Consider the following 26,648-nt stretch of genomic DNA (forward strand, 5'->3'; position numbering starts at 1 on the left):
ACTACCTCTCGAATGCAACCAATAGATGGGTATCTGATACGTGCAATCGACTCAGTGTATGCGGATCCATCATGCTCCTGCCAACCATCGCCACTGGTTCGGCTACCTGTGGAGAATGTGCCGATATGATGTCAGGAACCCAGATACATATTGGACAACTATCTCAGCCGTACACGGTATCCTCTGCTCATGCATGGTCCAAACATGCCCTGTGGAAAGAGTGACACGTCTCCCCTGTGACCAGTTCCACAGGCATAGGATTAGTGATGAATGATATGTCATCCCTGTTGGTGATCACCTCATCCCTCGATCTGTGGCTGTCAACTTGTGCACCAACTCGATCCCCTCGCTGAGAAGTCTCCCCTCTATCGCACCAAGTGTCATCCAAATATCTTGGGTGAGCTCCCCATCCTCTGCTGCTCGTGCACAGATTGTCAAAGGACAACAACCAGGTCGTCCGTTCGTGTAAGTGATGTAGAAGAGGGTTAGGCATGTGAGTCTCTGCGGATACCATCAAGTATCGCTCGTCTGTGTCCCCCTCGATCCTGGCTGAACTACACCCAAATGTATGCCTGATATCTCCGTCCATGGGTGCCCCTGGAGGCAACACTCCAAGATCTCGCTTTGCAGCGCCATACATCTCTGCATTACCACCGATCATCCCAGTACTCCTGGACATGCCACTGTACATCGCGACCTACCCCTGTACACTACTAGATACCCTTGGTTATAACTATGCCATCCCGTACCAATGACCATCCTGCTTCCTGTATGTACTCAATACGATGTGAGGCACTCCCACTCCACAACGCAATCCAACACACTACAACACACCACCATGCATCTCCATGCCCACCGGTAGACCACTGCTCAATGCTAGATGCTCCCACACATCCCTGGATGTGATGGCCTAGAGCTATGTCTCTACGTGTCAGGCCACACCCAATTAGTATCATCACCTCCACCATCGCATCATTATCCTTGCCGATGAATGGATCTTCCCTCCAAATCCCCCCTAAGGGATCTGAGAAGTGACTCTCCCTATGTGTCAGCAGTGATGCCACCACTGCTCCGCTCCTCTGCGTCCTCTGTGCCCCACACAAAAGTGAAGAGCCCCCAGCTCCATACAAGGCACCTCCTCCGACAAACTCCTGCTAGAGTATGTTGATCACCTAGTGATCCCGTGTACAAATGCCATACCAAGAAAACCAAAAGAGTCTGTCCATAAACTGGTCGGCCACTGGTGTTGACCGAGACTCCCCTAGCGAATGTGCATGCTCAATTGCTAGGTCAACTGCACCATCCCGGTTGTAGTCAACCGACATACCTGGGAAATGATAGGTAGTCCCACTCGGAACCCAATGCCAGTCTGCGCTGCTGGTATCCCCAGTGCTTGGAAGCTCCTGCTGAGCTACACCCAGGTCCACCACCATCTCCATAGCCCACTCCACAGGGTACCAACTCAGAATCTCTCGCCATCCAACCCCAAGAGAGGGATCGAATGCACGAACTCCCGCACATAGAACAACCCCAACATGCGGGTGCTGCACCCTGTGCAACTTAGGTTGTCTCATCTCGCTACCTTGGTCAACACATGAAATCTGACTAGGTCGCTCTGTCTCTCTCTGTCCAATGGGTAAAGGTAACCTCACAGTGCTGCCAGCCCCATCTATGTATGCTCGAAGAGGGCTGCTCTCACGCCCCAACATGCACTCTAGCTGCACTAGTAGGGAATCCAACTGCTCCCCAACGTGAGTCAATTTGGTCGTGGACTCGGCACAAATCGCTCTCATGCCCTCCAACTCCTCATTCTGCTGCAGAATAGCCTCTCGCACTAACGTGACCTTCCTTTTTAATGCTAGAAGGTCAGCCTGAAACTGATGGAACCGTCGTGGGCATCTATCACCTGAAAACTTGGTCACGACTCTAGATACCTCAACAACTATTGGCATCTCGTCCATGGGTGGCACTCCTCAACAGATGGCTCTATGTGTGTAGGCTCTATCCTCTCCACCAAGGTGTCAACTGAGGCTATCAAAGAGGTCTCTAATAAAGGTGACTCCTGTGCCACACCGGGTATATCGATGTGCTCCTCACCATCCTGTGGGCTCTTAGCATCATGCTCAACCTCCTCCTCAGGCTCTTGATATCTAAAGCTAGGTCTCCACTAGCAAAAGCGCCCCTTGGTCTCACCCTCTAACCGTCTTTGTCCTGCCTGCTCCTTTTCAGGAGATTTGGTGCCCTGATCTAGTCGGCTTTCCCCACATGATGTAGATGGTTGCACCCCCACGGCCTGCTCACCTCTAACGTCTCTGTTGTAAGGGTGAGGATGGGTTTGGTCTATCACCCTCCTCAACTGGGCCAACCTCTCATCGTCCCAATGAATTCTACCCCATAATTTCTACATACTGGATTTCCCTTGAGCCATGGGTTTGTCTTCGGTTTCACCCGTCACTGTGCACTCATACCCAAAGCTTCCATGATCTTCTGGCTAATTTCCCACAGTTGGGCCAAGATCATGCTCTGATACCACTATAATGTTCCAAACTAGGAAAAATAGTGCTATGCAAAGCGAACAATAAAAACAACACCATAAAATTAAATCTGACCATTAGACCACATAATTGGAGACCAAACTGCGTTGTCTACTCATTTTATTAAATGGAAAGAGGTGTACAACAAGGAGCTGGAATGTGTGCACCTGGGCTTGCTCTAGGCAAGCTAACAAAAGCCCCAAAATGAACAATGGAACACCCTCCTCAAATCTGTCGATAATCCGGCACAAAAGCTGCATTGTTACTGCCTAGAAAGGTGCTGTTGCCTGAAATGATCTGTTGTTAGAGCCTTCCCTGTTGCTCAGAAAATTTTGGGAAATTAATCCCAACCTCTACGCAAGAAACCCAAAATAACCCACGAAGGAATTGGCCAAATGTTGACCTTGGAATTTTTGCCCAAATTCCCCTTAGCTCCTCTACTTGCTGGCTGAGTTGAGACCTCTATTTGACCCCTCAGACCTGCCCAGAAAATTCTATAAAATTAGGAGTGTGATCCTTGCCTAAAACCCAAAAAAACCCAGAAAGTGGTTCCAACCTTAAAAAATTGACTCTTCACAGCTTGGCCCTTCTCCAATTTCGAATTCTGTTGCTGTGACTGATCTTGTCAATCTCTACTCTCCCAACTCCAACAATCCTCCTCAAATGGCCCTCCAAATGATCTCCTAGCACCCCAGCTCCAAACTCCCCCGGATGTTGCTGCCCCAAAGAGTCTCACTCCAATGATTGCACAGTCATGGAGGAGATGACATAGTCCTGCGTGTGATGAAATGAGAGCTGCGTGTAGGATGGCCCTTTTGTCTGTAGTTGCCCTCTATACTCCTGAAAATGATGAAAGGATGCTCCTGTCTCCCCAACTTCTCGGAGTGCCTCATGCTGTGACTGCGCAATCCCTGCGTTGTTGTTACTCCCCCTGCTGCTGGTACTCGACTTACAGCTACTGTAACTCGTCCCCCTGCTGCTGCTACGAATTGAGATGAAGAAGAACTCCCTCCTAGGGCTGGCACTCGAAGTCCACCGAAGCAAGGGTTGAGATCTCTGCTCGGAGACACTCGTGTGCTAAATAACATAGTAACCCGGCTAAGCAACTCGAGCAACTAAGATTGAGTTCAATATGTCAAAAGATAAGATATCCAAATGAGGAGAGCTACCTTCCTTATATAGATTTCGTGGAGCACTTTTCCCTCCATTTTCCCTCCATCGTGGGTCCCTCACCTAACCATCGATTTCCCCTCCATGCAAATCGAACTAGGGAATGCGTATTCCCCTAGTATGGGTGGCCCCCACGTATACTTAACCACATCGAAATAACTTCTCCTAATTCTAGCCTCCTAATAAAATCGAATGGCCCCCCATCACGTCCAAAATTGGCCCCAAAATGTAGAAATTAATATTGCTCCAAAATAATTTAGGAAGGGACATGACATCCAGCATCATCTGTAGGTTCTTTAACTTTACCTTGCACAATGTCCAAGACTTTGTTCCTAGCAAGGATAAGATCCATCCTTGTCTTCTAGGCTCTAAAATTTGAAGCTCCTTGAAGCTTATTTTTTGATTTCATTGATGATGCCATTGGTACACTTGTTAATGTCATTCTTGTAGAGGTCTTGATCTCTTGTAGTCTTTAATAGGCTTCTTTCCAAGCTTGCTTTTGATAATAGTCCTAAAGTGTTGGTTATTCCTTCTTTAATGATGCTCCAAAGGTTCTTGATACTTCTTTCTTCAATGATGGTCCCAAAAGACTTTTATAAGATCCTTCAAGAGAAAGAGATCTTATTTTAAGATAATGATAAATGATGTCTTCTAAGAGCCTTCAAAAGATCTTCCTAGATGCTTCTTCCAAGATGTCTTCAAAAGTCTTTTCCCAAGTAGCCTTTCTTTCCCAAGAGCCTCTCTTTATACCCTTCCTTGTATCCCTTCCAAAATGATTAGAGCAAATGATCTTCAAGCTGCCTTTTTCCTTCCTCACCTTAGCTTCGATACCATGTTAGAAAATCAAAAGACAGAAAAAATATTTTCTTACTTTGATAATAGCATGTGATAATTTTAATTTATATTTTCTTTTGTCTTCTTTTCATCAAGCAACTATCAAACCATAAAGAGCATGAAGATCACAAGAATAATAGAACATAGTATGTAGGCTCTCAGCTAGGGAAAAACCCCTCTCCTAGGGGAAAACCCATTCAAAATTCTCTTCTTCTTATAGAACCAAGACAAAATGAGACATTCAAGACCTTTAGACCAAGACAAATGTTCCCTCCAAGCACCAAGTCAACCTTCCAAGAAATGCTTCTTCAAATAAGTCCATGTCAACAAAATCAATGGAAGTCAAACTTCTCATTTGCTGGTCAACTCAGAGTTTCTGCCCTCAACTGCAAGTCTGCAACTTGTTCTGTGTTGATTTCTGGTAGCATCGGATGTGCTCTAAGCCTCAAAGTTTGCAAGGAGGCTTGGACACATGTATTCTAGAATACCCATAAATCGTTTTGGGAAATTCCACTCGGAGACAATTTTATTAAAATAATTAATTCTTTTTAATGGGTGCCTAAGTCTAAACTTAGGAAATTAAAATAATTAAAGGGTATTAATCGAATTGAGGGTGAAACTTCTAGAAGAAGACGAAGATCAAGTCCAAATGATCTGAGCCATTGATTAGAATCTAATCTGGGTCGTTGTTTACTCAACTGGAGGATTATAAGGACTTCGATGGGCATTTGGAAAACACATCGAAGGGAGATCAAGAAATCGAATTTCTCAGAGAGGGCAGCGCAGTAGTTGCTAGAGAGAAGATCGAAGTGATTTCTTGCAGTGAGGGGTAGGGATATTTCCGGAGGGAGATTTCCTGATCTAGGAATACATTGCAGAGGAGGCAGAGAGAGATCCAGAAGAGGCAGCGCAGAGGCTACGCTGGGCAATGTATGCTCACCTAGAGGCAGCACAGAGCTTCAGAGGGAGTCCGAAATTTAGCTGGGAAGTCGAGTTCCTGAGTCAGAAGTCGGGGTGTGAGACCGAAGAGACAGAGGAACGAACCTCCAGACAACAGGAGATTCGGGAAGAGGTGACGCAGATCCCCAGAGAGGTTGACACAGAACTGCGTAGGCTGACGCAGTAGCTGTGCAGATCCAGCGTGGGGCCAACCATCTAGGGCCTGGATTAGTGTCGGATCACCAGTGATAGTGTGAGGTATTTCTCACTAATCTTCTGCCAGTCAGATTCTTTGTATTGGATAGCCAACAAGGCATCCAAAGATTGTATTAAGAAAACTACTGCTTAATAATACAAACCCTCAGCTGCTGCACCGGTTTTCCCGCATTGGGTTTTTCTGGGGACATTTGTCCAAAAATAACGGTGTCATGTGTTGTGTATTTCTTTCTTGCTCAGTTTCTTGTTTCTGCATTTAATTTAATTGGTGAAGGCTGTAGTGTATTAGTTTCAGTATTTGCTGTAGGATGCAGTAAATAATTTGTTTAGTAATTTAACAAATAGAAGATACTTAATTAGTTGCTGCAGTAGAAATTTGGGTCTTCCAAATTTTCACATGGTATTGGAGCGCAGGTGAAGCAAGAGAGCAGAGCCAGAAGAGCCCAGCGCTAAAGAGGAGGGAAGTCGAAGTGTTGCGTAGGCAGCAAATCGAATCCCCAGAGGGATTGTGTAGTCCAGGCCAAGAGGGCAAAATTTTCGTGGGAAAATCTCTCTCTGAGTGAGTCGACAGAGAGAAAGATTTCCAGATCGAAGTTTGCCAGTGTTAGAGGGAGCAACGCAGAAGCATCAACGCAAAGCAGTTTTCTAGTGAGATGCAATTTTCTGCAGCAATTTCTGGGGCAGGAAAACGTTAAAAGAGAGAAGGAGACACTATTTTGATGGAATTGTTCCTCAGAGGACTTCCAGCCAAGAAGTCCAATTTCTCTATTGCTGAGCAGCAACAAAGAGGAGCAAATCTACTAACTCCAGCAGGGAGTGTGTAGGCTAGCCTAGTGCTGTGCAGAGGAGAGGAGGCAGTTCGACATTTCATTGGCAGAGATGGCATCTAGTGGGTTAAGAGATCAAGATCAGTTGGATGGTGCATCCAACTATGTGATCTGGAAGGCAAGGATCTCATGTCTTCTAGATGAGCACGATCTCAAAACCTATGTCGATAGTGTGGTAGCTGTACCCGCGGATCCAGATCTACTCAAGAAGTACAAGGGTGAGATGGAAAAGGCCAAGCGATTGATCCTTGACGGAGTGAGAGATCACGTAGTGTGTCACATTGCCGGCAAAGATACTGCTCGACAGATGTGGGAAGCATTGGCTACGCTATACGAAGGATCTTTTGAGCAATGAAAGATGTACTTGGAGCAGAAGATGAGATCCACGCAGATGTAGAAGGGGGAATGCATTGATCCATTCCTAATGAAGCTTCAGGAAATCCGAGACTCGTTGGCAGCTGTGGGGTCAACACCTCAGCCTACCGAGATGGTGAGGCTGGCCCTGAATTTAGTCTCAGAAGAATGGCAAGTGTTTGTCCAGAGTATCCTGGGCAGAGAGAGATTGCCGGATTGGGAAGGAATGTGGGCTGCTCTTCAACAGGAAGAGATGAGGAGAGACTTAGTCAAGTGCAAACTTGATAGCAGTAGCAGTAGTGGGACGAAGCCCAAGGAGGAGGAAGAAAATGCAGCCCTTGCATCAAAGGGGCAGTAGGAGCAACGAAGAAAGAAGAAAGATGTCTCGAAGATCAAGTGCTTTCGGTGTGGTGAATTTGGTCACTACGCTACACAGTGCCCTCTCAAGAAGAAGGGCAAGGACGAGAAATATGATCTGAAGGCTGCATCCGCAAAGATCGAGGAGGAAGAGTTTGCCATGGTTGCCTAGATACCTCTAGGAGAGAGGTGGGGTGATCTAGAACTGTAAGTTCGAAAGAACTACAGATGGGCAGGATCCTTGATGAGTCCACCTCTTGGATCAAAACCTTGCTACGGGAGCCCAAATCAGAAGTAGCAAGATGGACCAGGTCAGTTGGTGTAGAGGAGTGTTGGAGTAACATTTGCAGTGGCTAGGAGTGCCATAATTTGAGCAACGCAAAACTAGTGTTGGCAGTAGTGCAGTTGGCACAGAGCAGAGTCAGCAGCAACGCAGTGGCTTCAGTAACAACGTAGAGACTAGCAACAGTCAAAACTCCAGCAACAGATGCATCATACTGAACACATGTTTAGTAATTTTGGATGCTTTTCCGTTGCTGAAGCAATAACAACAACAATTGGAGAGGTTGCAGTGCAGATGCAGCGTTGGCAGTGGCAGGGCTAGCAGCAGCACAAATGAAACATTTACAAGGGTTGCAGTACAGATGCAGTGTTGGCAGTGGCAGGGTCAGCAATAGTACAGATGCAGCATTCCGTAGTAGTTGGTGGGTAGTGATGTCAGACATCAGCAACATAGAGGGAGATGTTACAGAGAAGGCTGATGCTTTAACAAGTTGCATTACTAGAGCACATTCCTCGGTAAGAGGGAGTGTTGATTTCTGGTAGCATCGAATGTGATCTAAGCCTCAAAGTTTGTAGGGAGGCTTGTACACATGTATTCCAGAATACCCAGAAATTGTTTTGGGAAATTCCACCCAGAGACAGTTTTATTAAAATAATTAATTATTTTTAATGGGTGCCTAAGTCTAAACTTAGGAAATTAAAATAATTAAAGGGTATTAATCAAACTAAGGGTGAAACTTCTAGAAGAAGACGAAGATCGAGTCCAAATGATCTGAGCCATTGATTAGAATCTAATCTGGGTCGTTGATTACTCAACTGGAGGATTATAAGGACTTCGATGGGCATTTGGAAAACACATCGGAGAGAGATCAAGAGATCGAATTTCTCAGAGAGGGCAGCGCAGTAGTTGCTAGAGAGAAGATCGAAGTGATTTCTTGCAGTGAGGGGTAGGGATAGTTCCAGAGGGAGATTTCCTGATCCAGGAATACATTGCAGAGGAGGTAGAGAGAGATCCAAAAGAGGCAGCGCAGAGGCTACGCTGGGCAGCGTATGCTCATGTAGAGGCAGCGCAAAGCTTCAAAGGGAGTCCGAAATTTAGCTGGGAAGTTGAGTTCTTGAGCCAGGGTGTGAGACTGGAGAGACAGAGGAACGAAGCTCCAGACAAAAGGAGATCCGGGAAGAGGTGATGCAGATCCCCAGAGAAGTTGACACAGAATTGTGTAGGTTGACGCAGTAGCTGCGCAGAGCAGCGTGGGGCCAACTATCTAGGGCCTGGATCAGTGTCGGATCACCAGTGATAGTGTGAGGTATTTCTCACTAATCTTTTGACAGTTAGATTCTGTGTATTAGATAGCCAACAAGGCATCCAAAGATTGTATTAAGAAAACCACTGCTTAATAATACAAACCCTCAGCTGTTGCACCGTTTTCTTGCATTGGGTTTTTCTGGGGACATTTGTCCAAAAATAACGGTGTCATGTGTTGTGTATTTCTTTCTTGCTCAGTTTCTTATTTCCATATTTAATATAATTGGTGAAGGCTGCAGTGTATTAGTTTCGGTATTTGCTGTAGGATGCAGTAAATAATTTGTTTAGTAATTTAACAAATAGAAGATACTTAATCAGTTGTTGCAGTAGAAATTTGGGTCTTCCAAATTTTCACATTCTACGACTTTTGGCCTTGCAACAGATTTGAAATCCTCGTCCTTTTTGCATGTGTGAGCAAGAATAGTCAAGAATGGATCCTCCTTCCTTTGCTAGGGTTTCTCCTTGACTTCTAGCCTTTTCACACTTCTTCTCTTCTTCTTCCTATTACAGATCAAACTTGTAGGTTGTGTTTTTTTTTTTCAAACGAGGATGAAATTCACTTCTATATATACCTTTTCATGTGGTCGAATAGGCCTTCTAGGCCGACTTCTTCAGGATAGGCCGACTTGATCTTGGAGGATTCTTTTGACACTTGAGATACAAAAATAAATTTTCTTTCTTGACACAAAATGCCCATTAGGGTCTTATATACATGAAATTGATTCTTAAATAATTCTTTTGTCTTGACAAGCCTTAGAAGCATGAAGAACATGCTCGACCTAATTGACTTGAGCATGAAACCCATGCTTATAATAATTTTTCTTCTTATTCTTTTTACATTAAATATACAATAATACAAGTATAATGACAATCTTGAAGACCGAGCATAGTTACATTTCTCAACAGAAAGAAGTCACAAGTGATGATGATCCAATACAATGAGCCTATCCTCTATTTATATGAGGATTAGGAATTTAGGACTAATAATTAGCCTAACAAAGCCCCTAAAATGAGCTTGATGCTAAAATGTACTTGGGTTTCAAGCCAACCCACAAACTTTATCAAAATATGCCCTAATTCGCCCACACGTGTGAGCTGTAAGCTCTGTCATGCTGACATCATCAACAATAAATGCTCCAAATACCACCTCCAAGGGTGATGAGGATTCCAAGAAGGGGTAGATGCCCGTGAGATCCATGATTTGAAGGTTGACCCTCAAATTCACCTCATTACCTCTTGTGAGGTCCCAAGATCTAGCTGAGGTGCAACAAAGTGGTCTCCATAGTCTCTTAGTGTGAGGTCATCCTCATTTGGGCTCTGAATTAGTTGCTTCCCATCAAGTTGTGTCAAGGCCAGCTTGGGGGCATGCTGGGTCTTACTATGTCATCTTGAAGATTCCTCAAATCTAGGTCAAAGTCAACCAACGTCCTAGGTGCTTTGGGACATGTGTCATTTGATGATGCTACTAGGAGGTTCCTGATTGTCAACGCTTCACTTGTTTGTGTCAATGTACTCCTCTGAAGGGCTTGGATACTTGTAGAGTAGGTGCCCAAGGCCTAGGCTGTTGAACCACCTGACAAGAAAAACATGAATTCTAGTGAAAGCAACCCGTTGTTAGGGACCAAGATCAATAATGCATCTAAGTGAACCAAACTTGAATGTCAAGGGCAATTCAATACTTCAAATAATGATCCCTTTCTAAATTTAGGACCCTGATCTTGCAAAGGTGTTTTCTCCCTAGGTATTGGTGGCTAAAGGTTAACCTTATTAGGTGCTTCCAGCCCCTAAGGGGAAAGTAACAGTTCTTTGGTCCATGCTACAGTTGATAGGTTTTAGTGAGTAATAATGTGGTAACAGAGGGGAGAAAACTTCATGGCCAAGTGCGATGACCAAAGTGACTAGCTAATGTGGTTGCCCACATCCTGTGTATAGATGTGAGGAGGGAGCATTCATGGATGCATGAGTTACCAACTCGACCTTGGTTTTTCCACCCCTCTTCTGCGCCTTTTACTTTTTCTTGATTTTGCCTTGTATTATTGCATAGAGCTCAAGGGTTAGAGCTTGCATTGTATGATGTAGCAGTTTTATTACCCCTTTAAGATGAGTCAGTTTATTGCTCCTCAGGGTTGGGACATGCAAGGGTTCCTTCTTATGATGTATTGTAGCAACATGTGCTCAGGAATTGGGTGATGACCATATGAGGTAAGTAGAGCTCATGCTAGGCTTTTTCCCATGTGCTAATTCTTATTGTCTTGACCATCTTTTGCATTTTCATTTTTCTTTCTTTTATTTAATTATGGCCATGATATGCTTTTTCTGTTTCTCTTAGCTGCATCAACCTCGCAACGCAAAGTTTTTGGGCCCTACTCAAGGTATGTGAACATATGAGTGTCAAATCCCCAAGAACCAATGACAAGTTGTACCCGAAGAATGGAGGTGATAAATAGGGCTTGTAATGTAGGATGGAAGGTGTCAAGTATGATATAGGGAAGATGGAACACACTATCTCAATCATTGCTTTCCAGGTATTTCCCTTCCTATAATTTAAATGGCCTTAAGGGAGGTCATATTAGACTAGGATAAGAGATTAACCCCCCAAGCAAGGTGAGAAAACAAGATTATGGTCAAGGTCTGTCAATCTTCCATATCACCCCATAATCCATACTAAATGCCCAAAAACAAACAAGTATAAGCACCCGATTGCAAAATGATCAAAGTACCTTTTGAATGGCAGTCCACCTTTGTCCAAGTGCTAATGCTAGATGGGTGAGAAGCACATGGCTGATGCAAGTGGCAGAGATGTATGACATATCATCAACTAATGGTGGTTGGTAGGGGTTGTTCGCTGTCTGGCTGATCGACTGGCTGGTTATTTTGGCGGGTAACATAACCAACACAGCGGCACACCTACTTCTTTTTTATAGACTAGGAAGAAGAATAGGTACAATGAATCTGGACACATGCACATGATAGGCCACACATGTGGAGCTTGGTGATGTTGGAATATGTGACTAGTTTAAGTCTTCATAATTGTTATTGTACTCATGTCAATATATATATATATATATATATATATATATATATATATATATATATCTTATGATACAAGAAAAAGAAGAAATAAAAATATTATTTTTAAGCATGGGTATCATGCTTCATTTTATTGGTCATCTAGGTCAAGCATGCATTTCATGCTCCTAGGGTTTTTCATGTCAAAAAAATATTTTTCGAGTCAAGAGAGTCCTTGTCAATTGTATAAGACCCTATTGGGAAAGTTGCAACATGTTAAAGATATTGATTTTGAGTCTAGAACGTCATATGAGCCTCCAAGCACAAGTCGGCCCTGACAATGACAAGTTGGCGTAGAGAGAGGTATTCGACCTCATGGAAAGGCTATATATACAAGCAACTTCGACCTCCTTCATCACCAATTCGATCTTTCAAGCAAGAAGTTCGATCTCAAGCAAGGAACATCAAAGGAAGCTAGAGCAAAGGTCAAGGAAGCAAGGAAAATTCAAGAAGAACAAGGAAAATCTATTTTTGGGCTATATTCTCTCAAACATGCGAAGAAACTAAGGTTTTTGCAGCGATTACAAAGACCGAGATTTCAGATCTAGTTGTAGGTCCGAAACCTTGTTGCAAGAAGGTCAAGATTTGAAGCCAAACATACTAGAAGCAAAGGAGGAGACCCTAGCGAAGGAAAGAGACTAAAATTTGGACTTTTCCTAGTGCACACGTGTGAAGTAAATTAGGGTTTCAGCGTTGTTTCAGGGCCAAAGAGTTGCAGATCCGAATTGCTTGGTCGAGAGCTAGATTAAGGTTGATTTGAAGGATGTTGACTCTTGTTGACTTTCGAAGACTTTGACTAATTGCAAGGGTTTTGTTGGAGGGCTGACTTGGTGCTTGGAGGAGGACTTGGTCTAGGGTTTTAGGTTTTGGTTTTCTCATTTGAAGCAGATTCTATAAGAAGAGAAGAGATTCTTTCCGAGTTTTCCCCTTGGAGGGGTTTTGCCCTGGCTTGGAGCCTAATACTATTGTCCATTGTCTTTATTGTTCTTGCTCTTGATAATTGTTTGATGAAAAGATCTAATAAAGAAACACAAGAAGATACCTAAAGTTCACTAGCAATTATTAAGGTTAAGGAGAAATTTAATTAATAACTGCCCTACTGTATTCATCAACATGGTATTAGAGCTAAGGTGAAGAAAGAAAAGGCTGCTGGAAGATCGTCTTGTTGACATAAGAAGGGATTTCTTGTTAAGGGGATTCACTTGCAAAAAGGACACAAGGAAAGAAAGAGAGGACCTATTGACCTAGAAGGAAGGTTACTACATCAAGGATTTCATCATCTCAAGAAGGTTCAAGTTCTCATTGAAGGAAGGAAGGACAAGTTCTCGTTGGAAGCTCTCTAGTACACTCCATCATCTTGAAGAAGAAGAAGCATCAAAGAATCTTAGGATCACCATCCACTCTTTGAAGTTGATCCTAGAAGTCATCATTCTAGGGCTTCTTTAAAGTTTCTTTGAAGGTCTTAAAAACATCAAGATAGTTGGAGACATCATCAAGAAGGAGGGCTGTTGGTTGACAAGAAATATAATATTGTTTTCTATGTCTCAATCTACAGATCATATGGCTACATTTTGCAAGGAAAGCAACGAGCTCGTTGGATCAACAAACTAACTAGCATGGAAGAAGAGGATTGACTTGGCACTCATAGAAAATGAAGTCATGGAATATGTCTTTGGTGAAGTGGCTGTACCAGGCAAAGAGAAGACTCAAGAGTTAGCAAAATACAAGAAGGGAGAAGGGAGAAGTAAGAGCACAAAGAATCATTGTTGAATCTATTAAGGATCATCTTGTTCCCTTTATTACTGATTTGAAGACATCCAAGGCTATGTATGATAAGTTGGTAAAGTTGTACTCTATTAGTACATCAGGTCAAAAGATATCCTTGAGAAATCAACTATATAGAATAAGGAAGTCAAAGGATGAAGACATGGCAACATATCTTATGAAGATCTCACAAATAAGAGATCAGTTGCAAGGGCTTGGGGAAACTGTTTCCGACTCTGAAATGACTATTTGTGTATTAAATGCTTTGCCACCTGATTGGAGCAGTTTCACAACTAATATCTACTCAAAGAAAGATACTACACCTTTTGATGAGTTATGGGCTCAATGTATCTTAGAAGAATCTAGGATCAAGGCAAAGTATAACACTGATCAAATGAAAGGTCTCAAGCCTTTATTGCAAGGTCCAAGAAGATGAAGAAAGGGAAGTGTGGAAAGTCTAAAAAGAAAACAGATATGTCGAAAATTCAATGTTTTGGATGCAATGAATATGGACACTTTAAGAGGGATTGTCCAAACAAGATGAACAACAAAAGAAAGGAAAGAAGTGAAGCTCACATAGCTGAAGAAAAGGGAGAACCTGAGAAGAAGCCAAAAGGAGAAGATCCCAAGGATCTTTACTATTGAAGGAAGCTCCATCTATACTAGGTTCTTTATGCAATTTGTCTTTCTTTTATTAAGTAGAAAGTAGAGTAGCATGCATTGTAGTATACTCTAGGAAAATCTTTTCTTTTTGTGAAAGCATGGCATCATAGAAAGAAGCAATTGATAGTAGAAGAATTAGAGTCTACGTGATTAAGTTGCTTTGGTAGGAATCTCTAGCTTTCAAAGAATGAGAAGATTGGGACCATATTGCATATTATAATTCATCCAAACATTTTCAACATAATGTTAGAGGTAATCATTTTGCAAAAATGGATCATCAAGATCCTAGAAGAACCATCATTTAGGAAGGTTCTTGGAAGAAGCATTATGACTAGTATATATTCCATCTAGTATGGAAACAATACTCTTGAAGGATGAAGGAATGCAAATGGTCAAGTTGCAGTATGAAAGGCATAATGAAAGTCTTTCTCTCCTTGGAAAAAAAAAACCTATCTTTGAACAAGTATAAGAAGGTAGCTTGTACAAGAAAGGATGGCTAGATGGTTGTATGGAAGCAAAGGTATGCATATTTTAAGTAACTTCTCTCTAGGGTAAAATTCATATCTACAAGAATCATGCAAGAAGAGTTGGCTGTGAGAATGTGCTCGATAAGTCTTCCATATGGTTACATGATGCTTGAAAGAAGAAATTGAACATGGCTAAAGGTCAAGACTCTCTCACAAAGTAGCATGATGATATTGGTCAACATCAAGAATGGTCTCCAGAAAATAGAAAGAGAGTTAATAATGACAACTCCGAAGAAGAAATTGCAACTTGCTGGTTAGTTTATTCCATGGGCACTTTGATCACAAAGCGTGAATAAGGATCTTTGGTAAAAGATGAAGATGGCCCATGCGAGAAGATGTTGATCTCACAAGTAAGCAAATACTTTGATGAAAGGGGCCATCATGATAAGCTAAGTCTAATATTAATATTAATATTTTGGTATTGGTTATATGGTTGACATATTGTTTTGCTACTTAGAAGAGTGTTGTAGAAATACATAATGATAGTTGAGGAAAGTTCAACTGTTGGTATTGTACTCGATTCAAAGGAGATATGGATTGAGTAAATGGTCTTGACAATCCCTAAAGGATTATGTAGTCAAAATGTTCACATTATCATCTTGGGATTGAAAGGTAGCAATATAAGAGGATAACCTAATGTTCATGTTTCAGTGAAGATCACTTTCATGTTTAAAGGAATCTATGATTAACTCTAGTTTGATAGGCTCAATATAATGCCTTCATTGATGATGACTAAAGGAAAGTGATATGGAAGGTTGATGGCCTGAATCCTGTCACAAGATTGAAGGAAGAAAACCGCTCTACAAAATCTAGGAAGAAAGAAGCTCAAAGAAAGGAGCCATGCAACTATCTCCATGAAGAACTGGTAGCTGATACACTTATGAAGACAAGCTAAAGAGCTTGTGGTTATGACTTCCCAATTGAAAGGAAGTGAAAGGAATCTCCTCTATATTTGAGAGGGAGATAGAAGTCTCCTTAAATATTTGAGGAACACGGATTTATTCCCTGATTAAGTGGGAATGAGGATATCCTCCCTAGTTGAGAGGGAGTGATGATGGACATTGTATTCTCTTCTATCATGTGTCATGCACTAGGCCAGGACTAACAACCATACGTCTAGTGAAGGCCATGGTAGGGAGAATGGAGGATTGGATAAGCATCTGAGATTTCCTTGAGGATAGAAAATCCAAGATAGGAAGTGGACCGACACTCTTTGAGGATTGGACAGGTATCCAAGATAAGAGTGGTCGAAGAGGATCGATATTCTTTGAGGATTGAGAATCCAAGATAAGAATAGTCCTAAAAGGACATACCTAGTGAACATCCGGATGGGGTATGTACCTTGAAGAGGTAGTGTGGTATCTCACGTAAAGCCTCCCAGCATTATGCTCTAATATAAGAAGAGCTTGTCAAGTTAAGGCCTTACTATGTTGACAATGCTGGTCATGATGTTGATGCTTAAAGATGGCTTACCAATTTGACTCTTCTTATGAGAACTCTTCAGTTTGAGAATAACCTTGTACCGGTTATACAATTATGAATACCTCCCTAGTTAAGAGGGAGTGTTGGAAAATGTAACTAGTTTCGGTCTTCATAATTGTCATTATACTCATGTCAATATGTATATCTTATGTTACAAGAAAAAGAAGAAAGAAAAATATTATTTTTAAGCATGGGTTTCATGCTTCATTTTATTGGTCATCTAGGTCAAGCATGCATTTCATGCTCCTAGGGTTTGTCATGTCAAAAGAATATTTTTCTTGAGTCAAGAGAGTCCTTGTCAATTGTATAAGACCCTATTGGGAAAGTTGTAACATGTAAAAGATATTGATTTTGAGTCTAGAAAGTCCTATGAGCCTCCAAGCACAAGTCGGCCCTGGTAGTGACAAGTCAACCTAGAGAGAGGTATTTGACCTCATGGAAAGGCTATATATACAAGCAACTTCGACCTCCTTCATCACCAATTCGATCTCAAGCAAGGAACATCAAGGAAGCTAGAGCAAAGGTCAAGTAAGGAGAATTCAAAAACATGGAAAATCTATTTTTGGGCTATATTCTGTCACATGTGCGAAGAAACTAGGGTTTCTGCATCTATTACAAAGGCCGAGATTTCAGATCTAGTTGCAGGTTTGAAACCTTGTTGCAAGAAGGTCAAGATTTGAAGCCAAAAAGACTAGAAGCAAAGGAGACCCTAACGAAGGAAAGAGACTAAAATTTGGACTTTTCTGTTCACACATGCAAAGTAAATTAGGGTTTCAGTGTTGTTGCAGGGCCGAAGAGTTGCAGGTCTAGTTGCAGATCTGAATTGCTGAGCCAAGAGCTGGATTAGGGTTGATTTGAAGGACGTTGACTCTTGTTGACTTTGGAAGACTTTGACTAATTGCAAGGGCTTTGTTGGAGGGCTGATTTGGTGCTTGGAGGAGGACTTGGTCTAGGGTTTTTGGTCTTCGTTTTCTCATTTGAAGCAAATTCTATAAGAAGAGAAGAGATTCTTTCCGAGCTTTCCCCTTGGAGGGGTTTCGCCTTGGCTTGGAGCCTAATACCTGTGTCCATTTTCTTTATTGTTCTTGCTCTTGATAATTGTTTGTTGAAAATATCTAACAAAGAAACACAAGAAGATAAGTTCACACACAATTATTATGGTTAGTGAGAAATTGAATTAATAGCTGCCCTACTGTATTCTCCAATAGGTGAGCCTGCTAACTCATCAAGAGGAATCTTTGGACTAAGGAAAGTCAACACGGCAAACAAGAAAGCGTCTTCAAATAAATTTAAGGACAAATTGACAAGAAAAGAGTAAAAGAGCATCTATTTCTAAGGTACCAAATTGACTTCACCAAAGGAGACATAATGGACCCACACAAACTATTTTCATCAATACATCATCTCAATTCAAGGAATCAAGCAAGGGAGTCACAAACCAAGCCGTTGATCAATCTACAAGTCAAGTTCAAGCCACTTTCAAGGAAGCTGTCCATATATTGTAGCCGTTGGAGGGGAATTCAAGCCAAAGTCAAGGAACGTTCAGCACAATTGAAGGATGTTGGGTCAAAGGAAGGTTTCTAAGTTATGTTCAAGAATCAAGGTCGAATTAAAGGTCATTTTTGAAGCAAGTTTCAACCTTAGCCAATGGTAGACATCCACATGTGCTAGCCGTTGGGAGGTCTACCCTCAATCCTAGCAATGTGGAGGCCTAGTATTGGAGCGTTCAAGCAAAGGAAGCATTCTTGAATTTTTGAAGGTCACTCAAGCAATTTTTTTGTGGAACGATGGACCTAAAAGGCCTAAACAACCCTCTTGTGTAGGCTACAACCTTCTTCTATGACATATCGACCTCCTTTTGTGAGGATTTCAAGCATTGCAAATTTAAAAAATAATTTTGACTTAGTCTCCAAAGATGTTGTGGACGACAAGTGTCCTAAATTTGTGGATCTAATGAGGATTGTTGTTGAGAGCCTCATCTATAAATTTAGAGCTCTCCCTCCTTAGCAAAGCATGTTGTGAAGATGTGAGATTAGTAATGCCGTAATAAGAGGCTAGAGCTTCTTTGTTGCAAACACTCTGTCTTCAGTTTGTGGATTGGCTATTCTTACATAGACTACTGTCTGTAATGTGTATCATCAATGAGGGGGTAACAGGCTGTGAATTGATTATTCCTGAGATCAGCAAATCGTCACATCTGGATGTACTATGCTGGAATTGCTTTCAATCTGAAACAGGGCATTAGTATAGTAGATCCTTTAAGGGTTTTGATATTTTATGGATAAATTTTCAGACATCCCCCTTTATTATTTGAATGCTTCATAGTTCTAATGTAGTGATATTTTGGCTGCATATTGTTAGGAAATTTAAGCAAAGCCTAGAATCTCTGAAGAAGAATGACCAGCTCTGCTGACTGCCATTCAGTGTTGTTGCTATAGGCCTTTTGACTGTTGGTTTTGCTTGGTCAGACCTGCTAGAGAAGTGCCCTACAAACCTCAGAAGAATGAGATCTGTTCCACTTTCTTACTATCTCACCCATATTAGGTCAGGACCAACCCTTGAAAATATGTGCACAGAATCAAGTCAGGGCCAACCTATGATGTAACTCAAAGTTCATCTGGAAATTTTATTTTAGATTGAGGTCCTTTAGAGATGACCTGACCATTAATTAGTGCCTTTCATCCGATATATCTTTCTATGTCTACTTCAGCAAATTTTTGTTTTGCATACAACCTGTAATATCTAGTAGATAGGGCTTCTCAAACTTTGTCAATAACCAAAAGTAAAAATGGCGTTGTAAGTTCACACAGCTTTTCCCTGAACAAAATATTTTGATTAGGGTGCATTCTTCTGATAATAATGCCAAAGATATTTTGTTATCAGCTGGAAATAGAAAAACCCTGTATGCATAACATCATGTGAAACAGTAGTGAGTGAGCCACCTCTAGTATCAAATCCTAACACCAAAACCATGGACATATTTTCTAAGAATGAGACAACAAAGTCGATGTCTATTATGTATAGGATCTGGCTCTTGTGCTGATATGAATGCTGTAGATCTTACTCCAAGTTGAAAAGAAACTCCCACCACAAATTTCTTCCTAAATCAGTGAGATGAAAATCACCTTTTGTTTGGTAGGCTGTACTGCTGTTCCAAACTTCTGAATTATCCATGCTCCTCCTTAACTATGGCTGTAAAAATATGCTATATATGCATCATGTATGTGGTATATGACAGCCAGGTGGAAGTGGCAACGACACTGATTTGGAAGCTCCATAAAGTACAATTTTAGCCTGAACTGAAGTCTGAATTTCCTGCCCATAACCCACTTTTTTAACAGCTTGGTAGAGCAATGTTTGAGAGCTGTATTCATCATAATATTGGCCAGACGAGTTAAAATATGCAAATCTTCTATTCACGTACCAGCTAAAATTATCATGGAAAACAAGGTGTGTTACTGCTAAAACTAGCAGGGTTGGCAAGGTACAACCAAAGCTGCTATGCGGTAAGCACTATTTGGAATGCCCCAAATGTCACCTTAGCGTATTATTCTCACTTTAGGCCAACTCTTACAAACTGTCACGGGTGGTGTCCCTACACATAACATCTCAACCAAAGAATAAATAGACTAGTGCCTAAATGAAGCATATGGAAGACGTAGGAGTTAATATGATAACAAAATTCTGATCTGATTAATGATATAACAACGGACTTATATCGCAGATCAATGAAGGAAAATACTCAATATGTCAAGAAAATAAGCTTGAAGGTGCTACAAATCGAGTATGAGAACTTCTTACCACAATAGAAAATAAAATGGAGTTATACCTGTTCTATATGGCTGTAAGAAAAAAATATACTTGCTGTTCGGACCTGTAACTTTTATATTTCTGAAGAGTGCACTAAGCCAACAAGTAGAAGGCTACTTCAGAGGCCTGAAAATGGCTTTTGATGGACTTGAAACTCAAAGGAATTGATTGGAGATGTTAGTACTATAAAAAGACTTTTCCAATGGGCACAAAAACACCAAATTTGCGTAAGAAGTTTGAGAGATATTCAATCTACAACTTAACTACCCAGAAAATAGGTCACAACCATGAGGGCTGAAAATTGACTTGACCCAAAAGGATGATCAGAAATCATTTTGGGTAGCCAATATGTAATCTAAAAGTAAATAATAATCAATGAAAAACTTCTTTAGATCAAATATGATCAATACAAAAGATTTTATATTAAGTTTCACGTATCCCAAGGCAGTGGTTTGCCTCCATTCACTTCAAATTGCTGTAAAATGTTTCCAGAACTCGTAGTTAGCTTCAAAACACTTGAAAATGATATTAGTACAAAAATATGGGATAAGATAAGGGGGTCGTACAACCTTAGGGCTTCCCCAAATACAATATTTATGGTGATTTTTCCAATGAAATAATCAATAAATGCAATATAAACCACAATTTAGTGAAGATATTCACTATTGAAATACTTTTGGGATTTTTATAAGAAATCATTTTGATTTTATGAAATATAAATTTTTAGGGTTTTATATATTTAATGCTAACTGCAAATTTACAAAAATACAATAAATTTTGAGATATGATTTTGTAAAGAGATTTATTGTAAATTATTGGATCAAGGATATGATCCTTCTTCCACAATTGTCAAGGACAAGGAATTGTGTCCTCTCTTGATTTGGTATCTTAATGCTTGAGGTTTTGGAATGTTAAGTGGAACAGTGAGGATACAACCTCAGCATCAAGATTCAAGACAAGACAAGTAATAAAACCAAAATCCTACTAGGAGGGCCTTCCAAGAAGCAAATCCTCCAACCAAGCAACCAACAATTATAGAAGATAAGGTTATTTACCTCTAGAGGGGAGAGCGAATCATGTCCCAAAAGAGAACAACAATACCTTGTATGAATTAAGAGAAAGTGTGAGATGAATCCTAGACCTCTTCCAAGTCTTCTTAGATCGATTAGCTTAGCCTTGTAGTAACTTTGTGTTGCTCCAAAAATTGCCTTTGAAAAAATAATTGATCAACCAAACAAAAAAAGAGAATTCACGTGTAAACCCTTTTTTCTCATGAAAAAAATCACATTGTATTAGATAGCTCAACAAATTCACAATGATTTGCCAAGGAGAAGACCTATGGTCTACCTCAAAATAATTAACTTGCCATCCATAAAATGTTTGGAAGCTAAGTCAACAAATAAAATTTTAAAATTCTTACACGGAGTAAACCCCAAAAGAGGCAATGTGCTATAAAAAGAGGCCAAGAAGGGACGTTTTGACTCTTAATGACCAAACGTTCCACTTGTTTTTTCATGGATGGCTTGCTTGTAAAATTAGCTCCACTATGATGGTGCAACGATTGCATTTGACCCTCATTTGACCTTCAAAGTTCAAACAGATGGGGCTAGGGTTGGCCACTATGCTTGAGAGGATGATTTCCTTGGGCTAGCCTTCTTTGCTTGAATTTCAATTAATTTTGCTTGAAATGCAACCTTTCCTTGCTTTGGACCTCACACTTGACTTGTAGAAGGCTTCAACCTTGCAACATGTGGCTTCTTTGACCCTTTGGCACATAAAATGAGGGCTCAACCTCCCTTTCTTGCAAACAACTAGCTGATGTAGAAAAAAATGCTTGAAAATAGGCTTGAATTTGACTTTAGAATGCTTGAATTGCCCTTGGGGGCTTTCCTTCGCCAATATGCTTCATTATCTTTGCTTGAGAAGGGCTTCTCCTTGTCCCAAGAGGACTCGTCCTCCCTTAATGTGCCCTTAATCCTCTAAAGACTGCCTTCTTTGAGTGATAATGCTTGTACGTGACCTTTGAATTGACTTTATTTTGCTTATTTTAGCCTTTGGGGCTAACTTGCTCATTTTATGCCTCAATGTCTACCTTGGAGGGACCTTTCTCGCTTCCTTGAAGAATTCAGCTTCCTTATCTTCCTTGGAATGCTAGTGGCCAACTTGACTTGAAGGATCTTGACCCTTTCTTTGAGTAATTTGGACTTGATACTTGACAATTAGCCCTTGGGGGCTCCAATTTGCACAATTAAGCTTCAACATTCCATCATTTGCCCTCATATTCCTTCTTTACTCCATCGAATAGCCCCAAAGATGATGACATCATGCCCACGTGTGGAATAAATGCTTGAATATGTCACCTCGACTTGAATGTTGGGCTGGTTTGGCTTGTACATATCACCTACTTGCTATATCTTCCTTGTCCACTTCATCACTTGCCTTCTAATGTTGTTGGTGTAAAGCTGCATGGAAAGCCCCCTTGTCCCCAAAATGGGTCCACTACTATAACTAGATATCTATGAGGGCTTTTTTGACTGCATCAGACAAATGCTCCATCTTGGCATAGAGAATCAAATGGACACCTTCTTTTCCTCAAGACACGTAGCATGTAGCCTAAGGAGATGCAAATCCATTCATGGGCAAGGGGAGCTTCTCACTGTCCGGATGTCATAGATGGAAAGAATTTGTACCTACAATCTCATCAATCATATAAGGTCATAACCATAAACTTTCAAACTTACCATGTTTACCTGGTTTTTCACTTTTTTCTTGTTCCACAAGAGGACCAAATCCCCCTTTTGAAAGTTATGTTGGCGAGCCTTCTTATCGAACTTCTTCGTGTTGGTTTGACTTTTCCATAGGTGATCACAAGCATGCCTTTGCCTTTCATCAAGTTCCATAATTTGATTGATCCTTTGCTACAAGCCATCCCAATCAATGAAGTGCTACTGCATAATTTGAATATGGGAAGCTTGAAGTGAATGGGAAATGTAACATCCATCCCATAGACTAGCTAGCTTAAATGGGCTTTAGCCAGTGGAGTCTTTCTTTGTAATTCTATCAAGCCATAAAGCATTTTCAATATTACTATCCCAACACTTCTTATTGTCGCCAACTGTTCCTTTGATGATTGTCATGAGATTCTTGTTGCTTGAGTCTACTAATACATTACCTTGGGGGTAATAATTGGAAGAATGAGATAGAACAGTGCCATAATCAAAACTTAATGTAGTTATTTCTGCTGAACTGAATACTACGACATTGTCAATAGTAATCTTACTTGGAACCTGAATCTTGTGAAAATTCTGTCTCCTACTAAATCCATTACCACTGAATCGGTTGCTTTTTTTGTGGGGATTGCTTCTACCCACCTGGTGCAATAATCTATAGCGGTTAAGATCCGTCAGTGACCATTACTTGATTTTTCCTTGAATTCTCCTATGAAGTCTAGGCCCCATTGTTGGAAAGGAGCTTTCACTACAACTGGTTGAAGAGGGAGTGCTACCAACTTCTTTCCTGTGAAAAACTGACATGGGCGACACACTCTCTAATGAACTTGTGGACATCTGTAAACATTGTAGGCCAATAATAACTCGTTCTAAGAATTTTTTGCGTGGTGTTCTTTTCCGAATAATGTCCTCTGCATAAGCCTTCATGCATTTCTTTTGTCAACTTGGTGATTTCATCTGGACTGACACATTTCACGACCAATCCATTGGGATTCTTCCAACCAAGTCCCAGCTCAATCAAACAATACTTTGCTGCTCTCAATCTCAATGACCTTTTCTTATGTAGAGGAAGATGTTTTGGTGATGAAAGGTTCTTGAGATAGAAATGATGTCGCTGTACCAACCACATCCTTCTAATTCGTTGGTTGTGGCACACACTGAGGTACATGCGTCATCCTTCATTCCCAATGCTTATACATTTCCTTTTCTCATAAGTTGAGCTAACCATTGGCCTTTTATGAGCTTAGTGGGTTTAATTTCCAAATCATATTCCTGTATCTTTGACACCCACTTGCCTAGGGTTCCCAAACAATCTTGCTGAGAGAGAGATCCTTCGGGAGACTGCCGGATGTGGAACTTAGCAAATCATTTTATTGTATCCAATATATGTTCTGAAATGCTTAAGTGATTTGACCAAGGCATATGCCTACTTTTCCATAATAGCACAATTTAGTTCTTAGTCTCTAGGTGTGTTGCTCATAAAGGCTAGAGGTTGTTTTTCACCTTGTTCATTCTTTTGGAGAAGGATACCTGCAATAGTTTCATTAGAAGCAAAAGAAAATACAATGAAATCTCTAGAATCACCAGGACTTACAATTACCGGTGACCTTATTATGGCTTCTTTGATGTTACTGAATGCTGATTTGGCATCTTCATCCCATTTGAAAGGAGCATTTTTCTTTAATAACCTAGTCAATGGTTTGGTAATTTCTGCAAAGTTGGGAATGGACCTTCTAATGAAATTGATCTTCCCAAAGAAAGATTGGAGAGATTTTTGGTGCCTTGGTGGAGCAATTTCTTTGATTCCTTTGATTTGCTTGGGATCCACTCTTACAACTTCTTTGGAAACAATCTGACCAAGCAGCTTTCCCTAGGTAGTACCGAAAATCGTCTTCTTTGGTTTGAGTGATATATGGTATTGCCTGCACCTCTCAAAAATCTGTTTAAGATGAGATATGTGGGGTGCCCTCTGCTTGGAGTACACCGTCAAATCATCTTGGTAAATTTCAATAATCTTTCTCATGATGTCTTTGAAAGCATAATCCATGGCGCTTTGGAATGTAGCATCTGCATTGATTAGTCCAATTGCATTCTTCGATATTCATAAGTACCCCAGGGTGTAACAAAGGCTGTCTTGTGCTTATCATCACTTTTTACTATGACCCGGTTGTAACCAGGGAATCCATCAAGGAATGACATCATCTCAGCTCCGGTGATTCTTTGCAACAAAAGTTCCATTATATGCTTTTAGAATTTAATGGCTGTTCAAAGACTATTAATTTTGTGGAATATATAGTTTGACAGTTTCCAACAAACCATAATTTTATCTAAATAATATTTTTATTTAATGGGTCTCTGTTCTGATCTCTCTCTGGCAGGTGGCTATCTCAATACGATAAAGAAAACCATTGAATATCTTTGCCCTGCGGATCTTATCCCTCCTTATATCGATATTGACTTGAGCAATTTGGACATTGGTGAAGAACTGCTTGTACGGGATATTAATGTGCATCCTTCATTAAAGCTTCTTAGTGGAGATGACAGTTTTCCTATATGTATAATAATGGGAACTAGACCTTTGGAAGCTGCAATAACCCAGTCTTAAAGGTGCAAGTATGCCTTTTTGTGTTTTCATTAGCTAGTCAGCTTTGGATTTTGATATTCATAATCTTGTTTTAATTGAGTGGAGGAGCAGTTTGGAGAGATTAAAATTTGAAACTTTAACTGTCTCTTAATTTGAATTGCATTCAATCTGAAGATAACAAGATTAATTTCTAAACAATGGGTTATTAACTTATTTATGAGAGATGTCTTCTGATTAGTAGTTTCACCTGAGTTTTTTGTGGGATGGTCAATGTTTATGTCTCAACTTCTATAGCAATTTACTTTTGGACTAATTACTAGTGTCAGAGTCGATCTTTATCAATGAGATGTTTTGGAATGTTTTAATAGATTGGTTTGATAAACCAGACATGTTATTAGAGAAATAATAATAGCTTATAAACATTAGAATAATGATACTCTGGGATAATAGCCTTTTTAAAATGGTAACAATTTAATTGGCATTGAGGCCCCAAGATGGAAATAGACCAAATAATAAAAGGGAAAAACTATGAGTGGACTAAAAATAAGTAGAATATAAAAAAATATTACCTGAATGGTGGAAAATATATTCCCTCAGAACAACAGATTGGCCCATGATGAATTACTGACATGCATTATATAAATACATCTGAATCTTTCTTGAAGCAGTGGAAATCTTCAGAATTGTTTCTGCCCTCAAAATCTTGTTACAGATGATTAGATGACTAGAGAGTAGAAAGTGTACAAGATCATTTATTTTCCCATTTATGATAGCCATAGGTCATGAGCATTGTGAAAACTAATTCTGTTATATGCAAATAAAATCGCTACAGCACAATCTATCATTCATTTGGTGGTTACCAATATTTGTCTTGAGAACTACTGAACTACTGTTATACTTGCTAGCTGAAAGCTGATACTCTAGATTGCGTTAGTTCTGCATTGTAATTTTTTGGAAAGATTTTCTGTGGTGCCATGATATTTTGCAAGTTAATTAGGCGTGCAAAATTTCTTAATAAAGTACTCTTGGATGTGAGATCATTCGAAGCTCTGAGCAGCGTGCAAATCTTGTTTGCGTGAGATATATATTTATACGGAAGTGTAAAAATCAGCCGGGAGACATTAGACACACAACTGTCAATGAACTGGGATGCTTCTTATCACTTTGAACATGCCTCCCAAGTGAAATGTTTCAAGAATTT

General features: G+C 40.5%; 1 protein-coding gene across 1 annotated transcript in view; it reads left to right on the forward strand.

Moving 5' to 3' along the window:
- LOC149141982 (uncharacterized) overlaps positions 1–25,664 on the forward strand; it is a 119,128-nt gene extending 93,464 nt beyond the window's left edge. Inside the window, exon 3 of the mRNA XM_089448500.1 lies at positions 25,242–25,664. Within this exon, the coding sequence (XP_089304626.1) occupies positions 25,242–25,468 (227 nt within the window). The 3' untranslated portion in view covers positions 25,469–25,664. The remainder of the gene's footprint in view (positions 1–25,241) is intronic.
- Positions 25,665–26,648: the final 984 nt, after the last annotated feature.

This window comes from Pinus tabuliformis, chromosome X (genome assembly GCF_031772625.1).
Source record: "Pinus tabuliformis cultivar Carrire ecotype Pingquan chromosome X, CPIR1, whole genome shotgun sequence".
NCBI classification, from domain to species: domain Eukaryota; kingdom Viridiplantae; phylum Streptophyta; class Pinopsida; order Pinales; family Pinaceae; genus Pinus; species Pinus tabuliformis.